The 19,677-nt window shown below is 38.9% G+C and overlaps 2 protein-coding genes across 3 annotated transcripts in view; one reads left to right on the top strand and one right to left on the bottom strand.

Annotated features, from left to right (window-relative positions):
- DOCK1 (dedicator of cytokinesis 1) overlaps window positions 1-19,677 on the bottom strand; it is a 318,523-nt gene that overhangs the window by 186,437 nt on the left and 112,409 nt on the right. The window lies entirely within an intron of this gene.
- The window catches only part of INSYN2A (inhibitory synaptic factor 2A), a 35,039-nt gene that overhangs the window by 10,459 nt on the left and 4,903 nt on the right, over window positions 1-19,677 (top strand). The window contains exon 2 of the mRNA XM_069863433.1: window positions 11,903-11,974. Within this exon, the coding sequence (XP_069719534.1) occupies window positions 11,903-11,974 (72 nt within the window). The remainder of the gene's footprint in view (window positions 1-11,902; window positions 11,975-19,677) is intronic.

Raw genomic sequence — 19,677 nt, 5'->3', positions numbered from 1 at the left:
TGTGTTAAATAACCCTAGTGTCATAGCTAGCTGACAGCTATTAAACATCCGTTGTTAGGAATGTAGCAGGAGGAGGTTTTCAGCAATCAAACAATGATGAGCAAAAATGAAAAGTAACGGCTAATAACAAGCAGTATGTGGAATAAACATAAAACAAACATCAAAAAAGAAACATCATCTTTTTAGCAAAGTTACTTCAGCTTCGTGCTTACTCCCTTTTCTCCAAAAAAAACTATACATTCCGAGTCTTACAAAACATAACTTGTTTTGGTAATACATTCCAGCTATTTATCTGCATATACTACACAGGCACAATGTGAAGAAGTAGTATTTGAAGTATTCAGAGAAATAATTTGATTTATATCTAGTTGCTATTCAATAGACTTTAAACCCAAGATGAAATATCATTCACCACCACACCTCCCCGTTTCAGCAGTTCTCAGCTGTACTTCGGGCTTTGAAGTGAAATTAAGGTTCAAGACTTTTCCGTCAGATTGGCTGTAGTGACAGAAAAGTCAATAAAAGTAAATTTCCACAAGTCCAATCTGGAAACACCAGTAACGTCTTATAATGAACGATTGAAAAAATGTGTAAGCAGACCATGTTCTTACTAAATATATCCGTACGAATTACCGCAGATCATAAGGGAAGCTTTTCCAACTGTCACTGAGCTGTCCAAATTACATGTCTGCAAGGAGAGTTTTTCTGCTAAATCAGTCTTTTAAGGAGGATGTTACTTAGGTACTGAATTACCAGTTTTCACTTTACACAATTAGAGTAATCCTTTAATAACTGCATTTTGACTGTCGATAGTATTAGAATCCAAAGAGACAGAGCAAGGAGCCAGGTGTCTATCCAGTCATGTAAAAAGGAGACAAAATAAGCTTTATAGTCTCAACTTTCTCACTGCTGTTCATTCACCAAGACATTGATCCACAGCTTTCTAATTGACAACTATTTCTGAGTCCCTGTGCGTACACAAAGATACGCTTATCTCTTATCCTCTCAAGGGAAAGATGGATTTTGATTGGACAATTTCAGTAAAAAAAGACTTGTCTAAAGAGTGGCATTTTGTTTTTAAACAGTTGAGGCTCCCAGGTTCCCAAATTAAGACAGAAACACGCAGTTTAGTCTTAAAAAAGTTCATCTGCCAACACATTTGCAGAACTCAGGGTAAGCAAGCATCACAGACGATGAAGAGTTGAGCTGGATTCAAGTATCTGTGGAATGTTTCAGAAACTGGAGGATAACATCTTTTAAGAGAGGAGCTCCTAGACACGTCTGTCCATCCTCCCTGTGTGCTACCTCTGGATCACTGCTGGCTTCTTTTACAGATCCAGGGACTGTCCTTAGCTCAAGCCTTGAAAAAATTAAGGAGCTGTATACTATTTTGTAACTTCTCTTAATGGCTTCATTTTGGACTTTGCAAATATAGAGGAAATTGGAAGATAGGTGACTAAATAGATAGCCAAGGTAAAATATGCAGAATACTCCAGCGCAGGGGCATGGGCAGGTACTCACTGTCTGCAGTTAGCACTAGGTTACTCTTCCCTGTTGTTGAACCATTTTTTCTGTGTTATAAGCAAGCACTTAGAAAAGGAGCAGTTTAATAGAATAGTTAAGTGAAACTGGGGTGATTTTGAGCTTTTTGTAACAGTTTACTGTGATGGTTTGTTTCTGCATCTAATGGAGCAGCGGCACAGGGATCAGCTGTGTCACAGGACAACCAAGAAGGAAAAACACCCTTTTGGAAATCTCTCCAAACATTACCCACTGTGCTTAGTCCTCTTCTAGTAATGAAACGATGGTGGAGGATGTTTTTCACCATATCACTTGCTGCATGAACAAACCAGAAGAGGACAGGCAGCACTGTATTGGGTATATTACTGTATTTTTCTCTTGGTTCCAATATCCAGAGGACATGCAATAGAAGTTGAGCGTAGTCTATTAATTCATCAGCACAAGAGTCTGGATTGAGATGAGGAGAGGTATTTTGACATTAACAAAGTAATTTACATGCCAGAACAGTTCAACCCAGCACAACTTACGCGATTTCATTGGTGAATGTGAAGAGATTCGTTTACTTCATTGTCAGAAAAAACTCCCAGGGATAGGACCTTTCAGAGCATCCGTGTTCAAAGGTCAAGCAAACACCGAGCTGCTGCTCTACAGATTCTCCTGTACTGCAGTGAAATACTCAAACTACTATTATTTAAGAAAATGGGAAAATAGAAAGTACCGAGACCTGCAAAGAGTTATTCAAGATGCAACAGAAAAAGGGTTCAGCACTCCGGGGTCCTTCCTGCTGCTTTTTATCCATACAATTCCCTATCCTGCTTGCAAGTACCACAAAATCAGCAAGATCAGTGGGCAGCAATCCTACTCTGCATTCTCAATTTCATGCTGCTGCATACTATTCAGAATTTTAAACAAGCTCTTTGGTTTGCACCTAGTACGGCTGATGTAGTTATTGTAAGCTGGTACAGGCTTACAGATGGAATGCACACAGAGCATGCGAGCTTGCAGTGATATCTCAAATAACTTTGAAATTATGAAGAAATACCACAGGCTTCTTATTTCTTCTATCTTCCCTCCTTTATAGAAACAATGCCTGATAGTAGTCATCTCAATTTAAAAGTCTGAGTCAAGCAAAATCCAGGGGGTTGTGCTTTAATACAGTTATTCACCTGTAAGCACACTATTAGTTTGTACCTATGAAATACCTTTGGTCCGACGAGTTGAGAGGATTTCATTTGCATTAAAACTGTGCAGTTTTGAATCTCTGTACTGCGGTTGAACAAGGGCTGTTAGCCACGGTGCAGGGAGTTGAATAATCACTCTGTAGCTAAGAAACAGTTCAGCTCAGGGTAGGAGCAACAGGGAGGTGTGAGGGCACGAGCTGCAGGCAGGGATTTTTGTTTGTTGGCTACACTACCGAACACATCACCCCAGCTAGTCGCAAAAATTACATGCAGAGGAAATTAATTTTAAAACTAGACGGATTTAGGCATGGAAGAGGAATGGGAACTCAGAAAGGGAACATATCACACTCTGAAGCTGCAGTAAAAGGATGGGTGCGGCAGACCTGATGATGAGCTGCAGGTTTAAAGGTATTAGGGCATCTGAGTAACAACGTTCTGAGGTCAGGAGCAAGTCACAGCAGAGAGATTTAAGAGTGCAAGGGGTAAAGAGACCAACCTCATCTCAGCATAACTACTGGAGTGCAACCCCCAGTAACCTGCTGGATGTGTTTGGCCGAAGAATTACATGCCAGCTATACTGCTGCTACCCAGCTAGAGCAAATAAATTCCCCGAATTGCTGTTAATACAAAGAGTTGACATTTTAATTATCCTCCTGATTTTTCTGATGAGACAACAGCATCAAAAATATTCAAGAGAGGTGCTAGACCTTGTATGCACCTAATTCCTATAAGATTTTGTGATTTCACCCGAATTTAATTCTCTCTTCTCTCAAGGGTGGTTTTTAAAAATCACTAGACAGCTCTATTAAAATATGTATTTTTAAAAAAAAACAAAAAAATTTCACTCCCTGACTAACCTGAGTATAATATAAAATGTATTTACGAGGTGAAAGCACTTGAATTGCCGTCTTGGGAGTCATGCCATACACCCACAGTGCAAATACCTCAAAAAGAAAATTATTCATCTGCGTCCAACTGTCAGGATTCAGCAAAAGACAACAAACTACTGTCTTGGAAACAGTCTGAAAAAATCTCACCATTGAGCTTCTGTACATTTCAAAGTATTTTCAGAAGCCAAATGAATAATATCAGCCCTATAATAAAAAGATAAATAGGAGAATAAGCGTGGAAAAATTATTCCAGTATTATTTTAGAGCATCAGAGGATTTCAGCTTCCATCCCATGCCATCAGTTAAAAAAAAAAAATTCAAAAAATGACTGAATTTGTGCAGTGGGTTTTTTGTTGTTGTTTTGGGGTTTTTTTATGTACTTGTATCCAGCAGGGCAACTAGAGTCTTCCCCACTATCTTGATGACAGCCAGAGGCTGCTTAGCTGTAGTCCCTGATCAGTATGGAATGATCCTCGGTCCCTCTAACTGTGCCGCTGCGTGTCTACCCAGGCTCCTGGTAACCCACAGGCGAGAGGAACGCTGTATGCATTAAGGTTTAGTTAATCCCCACATAGTAACTACTTCAACAAAACCACCACACCGTGCTGGCCATCAGGGATCTAAGCTAGAAGAAAAGGGTAATGTTGAGTCCAAGAACCCAGTGCCTGTGGCACTGTGACATTTATATTAGGGACATGGAGCCGGTATTGGTGAGGGCTCCTCAGCTCCCAACATACCCTAGAGGCAAACCAGCTTGTGTTTGGCTCAGTACCATAGGATTTCTGCATTTGTGCTTCAGTGCACTGGTACTGAGCTTTGTTGCAGCTAAGTATGTCGATGGTTCCCAAAAATGTTGTGCTAATAGCTTCAGACCAGTGTGGGAAAGAACCACCATGAAGGCAAATCCTGGATACAAGTCGATGTGACTTTGCTAGGCAAGTCAGGCATCAACTTCCAGCTGGGTGAACCTCTTACAGGAAAGAGGCAGCTCCACAGCTCTTCTTGCCCTTTGCAAGCTACAGAGCAGTTACAAAGAGCTGGCTTCTACTCCTAACTGTAACACAACCCACCTACAGCACGCATAACTAAGCCTAATGCAGGACGACCTAACCCGATGCGAGACACTGAAGGACCTCTCTCTCTCTCTCGATGCTCTCAAAAGTCCAAGGACTTCCACACAGCTTGTGGAGCTAACCTGTATTTTGTCACATAAAGGGGAACACATCCTCTTAAACACAAGTAAGGGGCCCAGGGATGCTCCCAGGGCTTGTAACAGGGAAACCAATAGGGGAAAAACGTAACCAATAAGGGAAAAAGAAAAAGCTTTAGGTGAAAGCCAAGGAGATAGAAAACAGGAAGAAAAAAACCAAACCCAAAACCTCACAGATGCCAAAACCCAACCTTCTGAAAAATGGGAAGCAACTGAAAGTTTGCATCCAGCAGTAGACAGCAAACACAAAAGCCTCAAGATAATTGCTCAAAGCACAACGCTACTCTTGACTTTTTTCAGGCTATATCATTATCATTTATAAATGAAAACCACTAACTGGTAATTATGAATGTAATGAAAACACAGCAGCAGTAAGCCTAAAATGCTTTTTCATCTGTTCTACTGGACAAGTGAGTTTTAAGAACACCTTTATATGAGCCAAAGGCCATCTTGAGATGTTTTATACCTGTACATACCTTTAATGACAGAATATAAGTTCTTAAGGGAACCAGAGGCAGACTAATCCTACAGAAACATGATTTTTCTGATACTAATTTGTTTATATGAGGCTTTGCATCGACCTAGGATGGCAATTGTTTCCTAGGTTAGACTAAACGTATATGGCTAAACAGGATTTTAACCTGCAAAACATATACAAGTGATTTTCCTTCAGTTTACATAGCTAAAACATGACTTATTCTATTCATAAGGACGAGTAAACTACACATGGCATAGTGAAGTCATCTTATGCTGCCAAAATACAATTATGTTAATAGTAAGTATGAGTAATTTTCTCTTGAAGCGTAGTTACTAGCAATATCAGCTCTGTAATACTTTACAGTAAGAAACAAAGGTTTTGAGAAGTTCTCTGCCAGACTATTTATTTTTAAACCATTGTTCTGTAAAGGTGGATAACACTGGTGTGTTTAACTAGCTATGCTATAAATAGTCCCAGCATAACAATATAATACCCATTTATACAAAGACTTAAGGAGAAGCATGGTCTATACTTCCTCAGCTATTCAGCACCGCTAGAACTGTCACTTCAAAACCACTTCAAAGGCCCACTGCCTTCTTAAGATAATTTGTTTCACTATATTTTAATAAAAACATCAACAAAAAAGAAGAATTACTGAAGTCTGTTTACTCTCCTTGTTGGTGGTAATACATCAAGAGTGATGAACATCAATATCATCTAAAGAGCAGAACCATCAGAGCATAAACACACTCTGAAGCACAGCCACTTCTATAAAATCATGCCATTAAGTAACTCAATTAATGTGAAGCATTCCTTACGTCCCAGCAGACCAGGGAAGACATCCAGATGTAACAGATCTGTCCTTCCAGATCACTTTGTAAGGTTTTGTTCCTTTGTTTTTAAAGATGTCTAGAATACTTGAATCAGTGCTCCCTCCCTACCTAGCCTACAGAACAATAGAAAAAAAAATCACCATATACAGAGCCTCCCTCTCAGCTCAATGGGGTTTCTAATTTAAATGAGGGTAAAAAAACGAGTAAGATGCAAAGATTTTGATGTTACAGTTGGTATTTTCAAAAAAAGCCTCAAGCAGGTGCACGAATTCTGCATTTCACAGGGATTTAGAGGGTGTAATTTCCTTAGGCTGCTCTGCAAATTGCAGCCTATTATTAGTTACTGCCAGTCCATCTTAGCAAAATGGTTGTTCTTCCTTGTAATATTTTAATACTTGGAAGTGTTAATTGAGGTTAAGCTCAGGTTGTGTCAAGAATGCTAAAAGAAATGCAATAAAATTAAAGCTTCCTGAAAATAATATGTAATGTAGATAGCAGAAATACATGAATAACTGGGTATGGAGATGAGGGACTCTTCCTAAGGTAACACAGCCAGTTAGATGCAGACACAGCAACAGCACTAACTTATACCCATAGCTTCTCTAGAACCTGACCAAACAGCATCACATAATACGTGAGACTAACCCTGCCCATCTGTACAGAAAGCACAAGGTGTAAGGTATCAAAGAACAAAGCTACTGGAGTAATGACTTCTTGATAGTGTACACCAAAACATGTTAGATGCTAAAGTAGTATGAAACACGGAAATGATACGAAAGCCTGGGAAGCTGATTAAACATTCCAGTATATGCATTCAGTTCCTTTCTTGCAGATCAGCACACATCCCATCAAACTAGGAACGAGCAGCGTCATGTTTACTTGGCTATACTGATAGGATTAAAACCAAAACAAAATAAAACAAACAGCAAACACAACCTCACCAAAACCCATATTTACTCAATTCTATTTTTATTGGTTTTGGAAAAAGAAAATCTTAATGGACTACAGATTCTAGCCAATTGCCCAGAAAGCAACCTAATTAAACCAAAATATCTTCTTCAGCATCCACAGGATAAATATTTTTCCAAATATAAACTACATCAGCTTTCTTAGTATGATGGTGAGGAAAAATTTGGAAGTTGCTGATTGGTAGGGGAAGGGGCTAGATTTGGTAGGGTCTTACTCATGGAAGTCAGAAGTAGATGTCAAGAACAAACTTGTGTTAAAAGGCAAAGATGCCAAGTGCCACCATCTGACTGCACCTCACATCTTAACACCATTAGAACCATCCTGTGAGCTACCAGCCTTTACTTTCCCCTTTCGAGATCAATACACTTCTCTGACAGCACCTCACATCTTAACACCATTAGAACTATCCTGTGAGCTACCAGCCTTTACTTTCCCCTTTCGAGATCAATACACTTCTCCTGGCCAAGGTGCACAACTGCTTGTCTGCTGGTTTTGCAGGCAAAAAGGCAAAAAAAAGACTTCTTTGCAAATCCCAAATGCTGCAATGTTGTAGGAGACCTGAAAGGAGCAGTCCACACTGCAGCACAAACATGCAAACTCCACGTCGCAGAGTCCACCAGAGCACTGAAGGGACCACACCACGTGAAAAGAGTTGGGATGAGGCCAGGAGACATAGACAACAACTCTAAGGTCAAAATAACAACCTCGCGCTCAACATTCACAATTTTTGGTTACAGTACCTCAAGTGTAACTAGATCTCCGTTTCACTTGAAGGCTGATGGATTTTCTTCTTTCCAAGTGTGATAAGGCATTAGGGCACATCCACGCACCGAAGGGGCAGCACAGCTGAGCAGAGGTGCCCCAACTTATGCACCAGACAGGACAGCACAACCTCACAGGGATCAAGTTTAACCTTCTTGAAGAATGTACAAAAAAGGGGAGAGACTGAAGCAAGTTATAAAATGTAATACTTCTTGTATTTAAACCAATGAGGCATTCTCAAAATCAAGATGTTGAGACTGGTAAAATGAGCTGCAAAGCTTAATGCTGTGATTATTTTTATGTGAAGTACATTGCCTACAGGAGTCATAGCTTGGGGGGAAACTCCTGGCTCCCAGGCATCTCATTCAGTACAAAGTGAAATATTCCACTTTGGATCTAAAACAGACCAAAACACAACTTTCATTTTTCTAAAAAGAAAACAAATTTTCTCTAGGAATCTTTGTTTTGTGCAGAACATTTTACAGGATTTACTCTTAGAGAAAAACACTGACTTGTTTACCAATGAATAAAAAATATACTGGTATCTAACATGAGCTCTTCTACACTGGAATACCCTTAAAATTATTTTGAGGAGGAAAAAAAAGTAGCTCATCCAAAATACTCCATCTCAAAAGGAAAGCATATTCCCCCAGAACTCTGCCCCTGAATCCAGACTGTGCTCACAATCTGTTTCTAGCTGTCAACACTGATAGGAACCTCAATTTTTCAGTAAGTCTGCACTGCTAATCACCCTCCGTGCCTAAGATTTACATGGAAATGCTATTCCAATAGTAAAATCTTTGCTGGCATGAAGTAGATGAATTCCATGCAAGTGTTTATGTAGATAATTACATGAAAACAAGAAAATGAAAGTCCAAAGCCCTGAGGTATCAACAACAGAACTCTTTCATGAAGAGTTTAATTTATATAGAAATAATTGAATTTATGCTGTAGTAACACTCAAACAACACAGTCCTGGCTAAAGAGCTATCAAACTGCCCTCTGGAAACCAAACACTGTGACACCATGTAGTGTTCTCGGTGCTTACAGCAGAGCCCAACAACAGGATGGTTCAGAGAAGGCAATGTTACTAAATCTGTAGCTTGAAAGGAAAATCATCTCTGAAAACCTGAACATATTCAATACAGAAAATGATGCTTTAAGAGAAGTTCATCATAAATTACACCTGACTAGAAAAAAAGTATGTATTGCCATACACAGTATTTTGTCAATGACAAAGATGCTAAAATCAAGCAGTGCTGAATGTGTAGGCTGAGAAATCAGTGTTGCAAACTGATCATCCAAATATCACATAATTTTTAAATACTTATATTAGAGGACCATTTGCATCAGCTTAATGAGTTTGCCTTACACCATCAACTAGGAAGTATGTCTTAAGTATTTGAGAGTCTGGAATTATTGTGCATTTAAAGATTATCATATGCTCTAGAAGCCAATTTAAATAAAACACTGAAAACTCAATTTTGAGAACGATAAGTTTATTAACCTAAAGTGTATATGATCTCTTAGTTTTAATAAGCTATCAAAAACACTGCCAGTTATGGAAGCAGAACAGGGGTCTGTGACTCAACTGGCACATCCACACTTAAAACCAAACACAGTACGGCTTTTACCAAGTGAGTAAGCAGCCTACCAGCATTCAGTGAGTTTACTGCAACTAAAATACACTGTTTAGTTAAGATGGACACGGTGCTCGTGGCAAATGGTTGGTGAACCATCATAGTAACTAATATAGTGACTGTGCACATAACTCTGTTCTATGGGTGGGAGCATATAGGGAAGGTAAAGATTCAGAGACTTACCTGTATGGTTTTTAATACTGCAATATGTTTATTTGAGTGTTCAATCCCACTTCTAGCTGAAGTGTTCATAAGTTCTGTGCCAGATTGAGTGGTCTCAGTGGGATACACCACCACTGCAGATTTCTCCTAGGGGCTCCGATTCATCCCTTCGCCACTCATGGTTTTCAGCACACAGAAGAATACTCATCCTCCCTTTTCTTTCAAACAAAAAAGTATCATCTTTTCCCAGTCCTACAGTGAAAGCCACGATTCTCAAAATCCCCAGTTAGGGAGAAAAATAAACACTTGTCGAGATTCACTGTAAACAGATGACCTGACCACTTTGCTTTTACAACTGATGCCACAAACCTCACTCTTCCAGAGTAAATCCCTGAAAGCACCAGGTATATCTCTAAACCACAACCAACCACTTTCCTAAGTGACTCTACAAATAAGATGTCACCATCACTCTTTGTCACAGGGCTCAGCTCACAGCAATCCAGGATAACAGGGACCGGTCTTAGCAGGATAAATAACTGGGATAATACAGTCTCCTTTTGTAAACACTGCACTTTGGAAAATTTACTAAAACCACTAGTATTGAAGTATTTCTTAAGCAGCAGAGAGAGGCTGGCAGAGAGGAGGAGGTTTGTTAGTGTCTATGAGCAATAATTAACGGTGTATTTGAACAGCAGTTTACAAGCTTAAAAAGATGAATTAAAGTGTTCCAACTGCAAAGTAACGGGGAGAAAACAAACAAACAACCTGGCACCCAAGGCAGAGTGTTTATGCCTTTACCTACAAAGAGTTACTCAGAAAACTTTGTTGTTTTGCTCTGAAGGTGATTCTTAAATATCCTTTACATCTCCAGTAAATAAAGGCCTTCAGCAACTGATCTGGAAACTTTAAATGCTGTATCTAGTAAGAGTTTTTAATATTTGATGATCAGCCATGAAAAAAGTATTTTACAAGTCCAAGCTTAATAGTGTGGTGACAATTTGCATGTCAGCTTCTCAAAGATTTTAAAAGGGGAAATGAAAACCATGCACTACTTTATCTCTCTTAAAGGTCATAAAAAGTAAATATAATCAAATATAAACAACCTGTACTGTAGCAGGGTTTTTTTTTTCCCCAGAAGGAATAGCACATAGTATAGAAATTCTGCTTCATAGAAGTTCTTTCGCACATCTGGCTTTGTTCTTGTGTTAAAATTTAGCACTCTGGTTAATTTGAATACGTTCCTCTGAATAAGAAGTACTTCGGAGGCCATGGAATAACTACTTCCTATCAAATTTTAAATCCAAGCCCTCCTCAAGTAAATAAAACCAGCCATATCAGCAATAACTGTACCTTGCATTTTGCTTTAGAATTGAAAAATAATCTTCATTATAAAAGTCTAATATAAACTCCTATTTGTGCTACCACTGTGCCAAGTCGCTGTATTCCCAGGCGCAGAGCACTGTGCCTTAACACTGCCTCAAGAAATAGATAATCGAAGTAACCAGAGTGGAAATAAAAATGTCACCTGTGAAGACACGGTTGGTCTAGTAAACTTCAGGTATATTCAGAAGTATAAATCTATATAAAATAATAAGTGATGCAATAAACTTCTAAGTCAATATTTAAAGCTTTAAAATAGTAAGGAAAAATGACACAGGACCAGATAATTGTTTTAAACAAAACAGTATAATATATAAATAAATAAATACCCTGTAGCATTTAGGAAATGCTGAATTTTCATCTTAGGGATAGGCACATTAAGCCTGTACTAAGTACTGTTTCCCATTACTTCGTATTACTAGAGAATGCTTTGAGTTGGAAGGGACTTTAAAATCATCCAGGAAAAGCCTCACATATTTGACAAAGGAGGAAATAAAACAGCAAACAGCACTCTCACATCCGTGGAAACTGTAAGCGTGTCCATCTGCAGTGATGGTTCATCACTTTGGTACACAGCAGCTAACTGTAAAAAGAGATTCATTTAACTTGGTTTCCTTGTTGTTTTCCTTTTACATTTTTAGAAGCGTAACAAGTAATTTTTATTTTCTCTTTGCAGTCATTAAAGACATTTTCCAAAATAACATAATCTTCCCATTGCTCAGCAAGGCTTAATATGCTATTTTTGATCCTGTTTTCCCAGTGGCTAGATTTTTATATTCAATAATAAAGTTTAAAGAAATTCCTGAAGTTCTGATTTCTATGAAAAGAATCATACAAGGCAAAAACTTTTTAATGATCTCATTCTTGTCTTTGTAGGCTTTCATATCGGACCGGTCAAGACACGGCTAATTGCGACACATGCAGGAACAGTGCATGTATTATCTATAGGTAGGTTAAAAATACTAATATTCCCACTTTTTCCAGGGTGAAAGTAATGATTTATTCACTTATACAAGATCAATTGTTACCCTTGATTTTAAAGTAATACAAACCAGTTTAAAACCAGAAAATAAATTTAACATCACTAAATTAATGAAATAGAAACAGGTATGTCTGTTCAAAGTCTAAAATTTTCAGATGATGAATAAATGATTATGGTCGTTACTTCTGCTGTAGGTCTTGGATGTGACGTGTTACAAGGTGTGGGCATCACTTCCACATAACTGCAGATATCTAGCTTTTTCTGTCCAACAAGCCAACATACTTCACATTGATTTCTATAGTGATAACTACTGGAGACTGAGATGGAATCTAAACAGTTTTATCAGTGAAATGACACTGATACCCAGGCTTTTATGTAGTTTTGTATTAGTGAAGAAGCATTAAAGCACGCAGGGCACACAGGTCCTGCCGAACACAAACAGCACCACTAACTTCGTTTGTACCTGATATAATCTCTCCTCCAGAAGGAAGCACCTTCTGCATCAGGGCCAAAAGCAGAGGTTCTCCTCCTAAAGCTTATCAGCTCAGAGATCCATTTTGGCACATACCATATTATTGTGAAGGAATAACAGACAGGCAGTGGACATGACATGAAGTTTTTATGAGCTCAATGATGTGTTTCATACTGACAACTTGATGGTCCCTCCTCCATTACAGCCTTAAAAAAACAGCTGAATGTTTTCATGCCTTACAGGTAAGATGAAAACAAATGCATCTTAGTATTACAGTATATCAGAAAAATCAGGCAATACAGTACAGATGAAAATTATAAAGTTGACTATTAATTGCAGTGATGATACAAGCTAAAATGAAGTCTCAAACATTGGGTGGGCCACCAAAGCACATTCGCATTTTCGCTTCACCCCCTAATGCTCTCTTCAGTCTCTGATTTAGGCAGAAGACCTGGAGTTATTTATACATTGTTTCCTCGCTGCTGAAGGAAAAAGGGATGGAAAACTACAAATCCATCTTTTCTACTTACCAGCTAACAAGAAAGGGATCGATGCTGTTCTGTGCAGGGGAAGGAACCAATTAACGCATCCTTCCTTTAGAGCAATGTTTAGAAGCATATAAAGCCTACCCTGCCTCCCTTTTTCCAAGTTAACCCCTGTGCAAGTACTTGATCAGAGCAGCCTGGGAAGGTACCAACACAGCACTTTTCTATCAGGGAAACTATTTTTGTTTCATTAGCTACAGAATTTTAATTGGAAAATTTTTAAAACTCTGATCTCTAGTCAGCAGATTTAAATTAAGTAAGTTCCCAGTTTCTACTGCTGATACTTAACTGCAAATGAAACAAGTCCAGAAATGCAGATTTCAAGTTTTTCCCTACTAAGAGACTAACAGTGTAGCAGGCAGGTTTAGCCCCTCAGTGCTTCCCACCAGAATAGCCATTTGGACTGAAGCTATCAGCACGGGGCATTCGCCTAAAGCGATGCTTCCAGGGAAAGCTTTAGCAAAAATCAGCTCAGCTTTTTGACAGATTAGGAGAATATATGCTGGAGGCAAGAAGTCTAAAACCAGAAGATAGTGCAAACCAGAAAAACTATGAGAAGACTGAATTCCTAAGACAAGATAAGTAGCCAGAAGGGAAAAAAGAGAAATTCACTGATAAAACTACCCCTAAGACAGACTGCCTTGTAGGAGCTTCTGCTCCTCCACAAGTCAAATACTACAGTTCCAAAGCCTCTGAAATAAACGCAGCATTTTGTTAGTAAGGGTGCTAATGCTACTCTTAAATCTAGATGCAATGATACATGCCACGTCTTTGCAAAGAGTTTGCACGACGAATGCTGCATAGGGTGACTCAATTTCTCTTAAAAAAAACAACAACAAAAAAACCAAACAAACCACTTTTTAGGAACAGAAATTGAAACTCAGCTTAAACTGTTCAAGATGCGCTGAAAACCTGGCTAGCTTTGAGGGCACTGGACCCTGCAAGCTCTCAGTAAATGTCAGTGTCAGAGCAGGAGGATCATCCTGGCTGACCCACTGGATGTACCGCAGACTCCTTTTACAATATGTTCCCATTTCGGACCCACCTCAAGCTTGAGGTTTTTTCACCCAACTTGTAGGTAGGGGAGACTGAAGAACAATATCGCCAATACCCACATGAGACAAATCAGTCATTTCAGGAGAAAACCTCAACTTATCCGTAATTGGCATTGCTCGTTTGGATTTTTTAAATATGATGCAATTTTGAACACAGTAACATTAAAAAATATTCAGAGTTCTTTCAAGCCTTTATTTTTAAACTGCAGTGAAACAGCATCTTAGAGGAATGATTAAGTTCCCTACTGCCTGACTATATCCTGTAATGTCAAGTATAACACAGATGAGAAGTTAGAAGGCAGAAACAATCAATGTAATTAAATTCTTCACTATCAAGATGACTTTTTTAAAATATTAATACAATGTAGTACAAAAGCTAAAGGTAGCAGAAAAGGTGGCAAAACCCCACATGTACTTAAGGGAGGGGGTAGCTGCTTTTGTATCAAAAATGCTGATATTGGTAGCAAACATTCCAAAACAAGTTTTTCAGAATACAAATATTTTGCATATGAAATCGATACATTTTTTCTAAGATTCTAAATATATTTTTATATTATTTTGTCTTTTCAATAGAATGAATCCATACTTCTTACTATTAAAGGAAAAGGGAAAAACAGGTTACTTTCTCTTTTTTTTTTTAATAAATAGGAAACGGATGATGTATTAAAAAGGTGAGGTACCAAAAACTTACACTGCTCTAGAAATCAATACAAAAAGAAACACATTTAAATTTGATTCTCCATTTCCCTCAACGTTCTACTTATGCCTCCTACGAGAAATACATTCAAGAGCTTGGCAGGAACACCAGACACAGGAGTCACTGACACCGCCTTCTGCTGCAGAAAAGCCAGGTTAATCGCATCCCCGTACTGCTGCACACATCAGCTCACTGCTTCTACTCCCAATTAAATACCAATTTAGCTGCTGCTCTGAAGAGGGGGAAAGGCTTGAGTCATTACCCCAAAGGCTTCACTAGCGTATAGTCACTAGGATTCTGGTAAGGACAGGATCAGTTGTGCTGCCTCTGATGAAGCTCTGAGCACTAGAAAAACTTTTACTGCCCAACGCAGTCACTGTAGGTTTTAAAGCCTCAATATGAAGTTCCAAATACATAGCAATAGTTCAAAACAGTAAGTTGAAAGTATTCAGCATTGTACCTTTATAGGAATTTCAAGACAGTATATAAATTAGTAGTCCAAAAATGTGATTAACTAGTGAAACTAAACAACTGTTTAATCAAATACTGATCTATTTAATTAATATCTCAAACTGGGGGCACAAAAAAGTTGCAAAATCATATTCTAAAAATTAAAAGACAAATGTATAAAAGACAAACAGTGTTTGCATCTGTCTTTTACAAACTAATGTAGATTTACCACTGAAATTTTTTGAAGATAGAAAACAAGTTTTATAAGGACATATTGTCAGGACAAAGTCAAATTCCGAAGTCCAGCAAAATCTGGCTATTAAGAAGAAATTGCATTGATATGCAGAAAATGTACCAACTCTATAACACCTCAAGCCCACGTGAACTATATCTTCACAGCCCGTTTTATTCTGTGATTATCTTTTAGTGAAACTGCCCTTTCTGCTCCTGTTTAAATTACCATCCTATGTGAATTATAATCCTTGAACAGAAATCTACATGAGAAAATGAGTCTTCTGTTTAATATTTTGTGCATTATTCTAAGGCCTTTATCGTGAATTAGTTCTGAGAATGAGCATCTTCAAGAATTCATGCTAGACTTCCCTTTAGTCTAAAAGGTCAGAAGTACTCAACAACTTTTCAAGGCTACTTTAGCTTCTGGAAGTAAACTTCATAGTAGATCTAATCATATTTTCTACATAGGGGGCAAACAAGTCAAGATTACGCTATTGTAATTCTTGGGAGGGGAAAGGGGGGAAATTACTCAAAGCCGTATCAACCATTAATTTGACTACTTTTTATTTTTCACTACTTCGAAATTTTGAATTATGCTGCCTTTCAGTATTCAATTTTGTCTTTGATATCAAAGTTACTGTAAGGTGTACTCCAGCTATTCAAGGAAACATATTATTAGCATCTATGAAATGTAACTAAATACAGCAGTGGCAAATAAAACAGGTTAAAATCCTCTAGAAGTGAATTAGGTAGCACAGAGCCCGTGTGGAAGCATTTCACTTGTAAAGGTTAGATATAGTATAATTATGTAATAAATATGGCAATACAAAGTGAAAATAAGACAAGTAGACATAAATTCATGAGATAGCATCAGTACAGCAAAATCAGGTAACTAAATGATGAGAACAGTAATTTTCATTTTTATTTCCTGCTCACATTAATTAACTCACATTCTTTCTCATCTCTACACTGTAAGATACTTAGTAGAAAATATGGATCTTAATGGCTTACTAACTCTGACAATGCTTTGGATCTTCAGCATTTGTGATGTTCAGGTTGAAATAGGAAATTTAACAGTGATTGCTTAAAAGTGTATTAAGCTAATTCTCAAGTGATTAGAGCTTATCTGTACCCTGTTCTAGCAAGATGTGGCATGCACTAATGCCATGTCATCCTATTAATGTGACCCAGAAGGAGACACTATAATATTCTTTAATTCCCGCTTCACCTAGCCTACTTAAATGCAGAGAGTTAAGCTGCTCTACAAATGGTTGCAAGATCTGGGCCTTAACCTTACAAACTAGGTAATAAAAAGGTAAACAGAAGGGGTGTCGACTGAAATGAGAAAGGCTCAGGTTTAGGAGAAGGAGAAAGTTTTTCTTTGAGGCAGAAATCAGTTAGACAGGCTGCCCAGAGCCCCAGCAGGCTGCATCCTTGGCGGTTTCAAGAGACAACTGGATAAAGCCCTCAGCAACCCAGTCCCAAACCTGAATTACCCAGATTCAATGATCTTGCAAGTAACCAACATCTCCAATTGGTAGCATCTAGTATCTTAAAAGTATTCATGTTAATAATGTATGACTGTGTTAGAAAAGTAAACCCATCTGTATTTCTAAGCCTGTTGCCAGATACCCTCCCACAGCCCATATGTTTGAAACCAAATGGTTGACTCCTCAAACTGTTTTCAGTCCCTTATACAGCAACAAAATTAGAAAAAAGTTCACTCTACTGCAAGCAGGCAAAAAATAAACTCATTAATATATATTCTCAAAATTATTTAAAAAAACATGATGACAAAACCCAGAAAATCTACAACATTAATCCCTGATCCACAGTGCTAGGATTTAGAAAATGAGATTATCCAGAAAGAAGCAGCCCGAGCAATTTGGCCACCTTATGTGCATGCCTTGAGGTGTCTAAATTGTCCACCTGGGCTCTGCATCACCTCCTTTTTCACTACAATGGGCCCTACATGCATAGTTATAACACCTCTTGAAAGCACTGGATTTCCCCCACAAACATTATCTAGCACGTGCACACACAGGCACGTCATGTCACACAACCCCCAAAGCGCCTCCGAGATGTTCTCAGGGCCTGCAAGAATGGCTGGAAGCCAAATCAGCCCCGCGTTGATCAATCCTACTACACCGAGTGCTCAGTTAGAGAGTGGGGCACTTCTTGATTCCTCTCCCCTTGGGCATCAGGCACCAAGGACACAGGAGGAGCAGCTATTCGGTGTAATTTTTCTTCTTTCCTGAGTACAAAGCAAATTCTGCATAGATAATGATTTTGTTGCAAGTTCATCGTGGTGTACTCGTTATTACACTACGCAAGTCTTCATTGTTTTCTGAACACAATAACTCCATTTCACACATACAAAAAGCAAAGGCTGGGAGAGACAAAGCTCAAAACAAGAGAGAAGAGGAGCCCCACAGAGGTCCCTGCTGACTTCAATTCCAAAATTAACAGGCGCGTATAAAAATAGTTCTCAAGGCAGCATTCAACTGCCCTACTGTTACCCTCTGCCTTTCTCCAACACTTTGCCTCATTTGCTATAAAAACCCAACTTCCATAGCACGTCAGTGGCTCTTCCTAGGGACAAAATTAGATAATGATTCATGTTTCAGCTAGGGTCCCCTGTCAGTTCAGCGCACATCCATGCTGTGAAATAAATAACACCAGGATTCTGAGAAATGGGAAAAGAAGGAAGCAAAAAAAAATTAAAAATTTAAAAACATCTCCTTTTGGGTTCCCTTTGCACTGGTATCAGTCCCCAGCGGGAAACAAGCTGACAGAAAAAGCAGGCTCGGGGTCCTCAGCTCCGGGGCTGAGTCAAGCACAGACTAACGTAACTTAGGGCTGCAACTGCGAAGAGGTTTTTGTTCCTTCCTGGACTCGACCCATCTCACTGCAAAGCAATTTCAGAGATTTTAATTACAAAGTTCTTGCCTGTGTTTAATAAGCACATCAAAATAAAATTCTCACAGGTCTATTATTTAATTTTATTTGGCCAAGTTTTCATGGGAATGACGTGTGCAAACACTGATAACACAGGGAACTGCCCTAAAACGTATCGTTTCTGTTGTAAAGCTTGAAATATACAGTTGTTTAGGGAAGAAAACACAGAAAACCAGATTATTTATCAACAACAAAATGTTATTGCTTATAGTTGTTCACAAATACTGCTCGTCCTATTACAGGATGAGGGGTAACGGTTTAAACTGAAAGAGGGGAGATGTAGATCAGAAATCAGGAAGAAATTTTTTCTCTTGAGGTTGGTGAGCACTGGCACAGGTTGCCAGAGAAGTTGTGGCTGCCACGTCCCTGGAGCTGTTCAAGGCCAGGTTGGATGAGGCTCTAAGCAACCTGATCCAGTGGGAGGTGTCCCTGCTGCCCATGGAAAGGGGGGTTTGAACTGGATGATCTTTAAGGTCCTTTCCAACCCAAACCATTCTGTGATTCTATTCACGCTGACGTTTCATGCACAGGAAAAATCTGAGACAGGTTGAACACAATTAGAGAAACTCCAACCCAGTGTTCCAGATTTAGCAATACTGTAAGTAAACAAACCTTTAGTATGTCCTAATCAGATATGTCAGGCAAATGTGTGCGATACCAGCATTATATATCATTTAGATTCATCTCGTTTCATAGGGCTTATTCACAATTCTCAGTCTATTAAAGAATATCATTATTTCATCTAAGGAAAAAAGCTGCTAAAGCCAACATTATAATCTCCATCATAGAACCACAGAATCATAGAATAACCAGGTTGGAAGAGACCCACTGGATCGAGTCCAACCATTCCTATCAAACACTAAACCATGCCCCTTAGCACCTCATCCAACCGTCCCTGTTTAAACACCTCCAGGGAAGGTGACTCAACCCCCTCCCTGGGCAGCCTCTGCCAGTGCCTAATGACCCTTCTTGTGAAAATTTTTTTCCTAATGTTCAGCCTAAACCTCCCCTGGCGGAGCTTGATGCCATTCCCTCTTGACCTGTCCCCTGTCACTTGGGAGAAGAGGCCAGCTCCCTCCTCTCTACAACCTCCTTTCAGGTAGTTATAGAGAGCAATGAGGTCCCCCATCAGCCTCCTCCAGGCTAAACAACCCCAGCTCTCTCAGCCGCTCCTTATAAGGAAGCCATTCCTCACCAGCTTTGTTGCTCTTCTCTGGACTCGTTCCAGGGCCCCAAAATCATTCTTGTGGTGAGGGGC

Source organism: Phaenicophaeus curvirostris, chromosome 9 (genome assembly GCF_032191515.1).
Source record: "Phaenicophaeus curvirostris isolate KB17595 chromosome 9, BPBGC_Pcur_1.0, whole genome shotgun sequence".
Taxonomy (NCBI): domain Eukaryota; kingdom Metazoa; phylum Chordata; class Aves; order Cuculiformes; family Cuculidae; genus Phaenicophaeus; species Phaenicophaeus curvirostris.
Note: the sequence above shows the minus strand (reverse complement) of the source record. Positions and strands in the feature narration are given on the sequence as shown.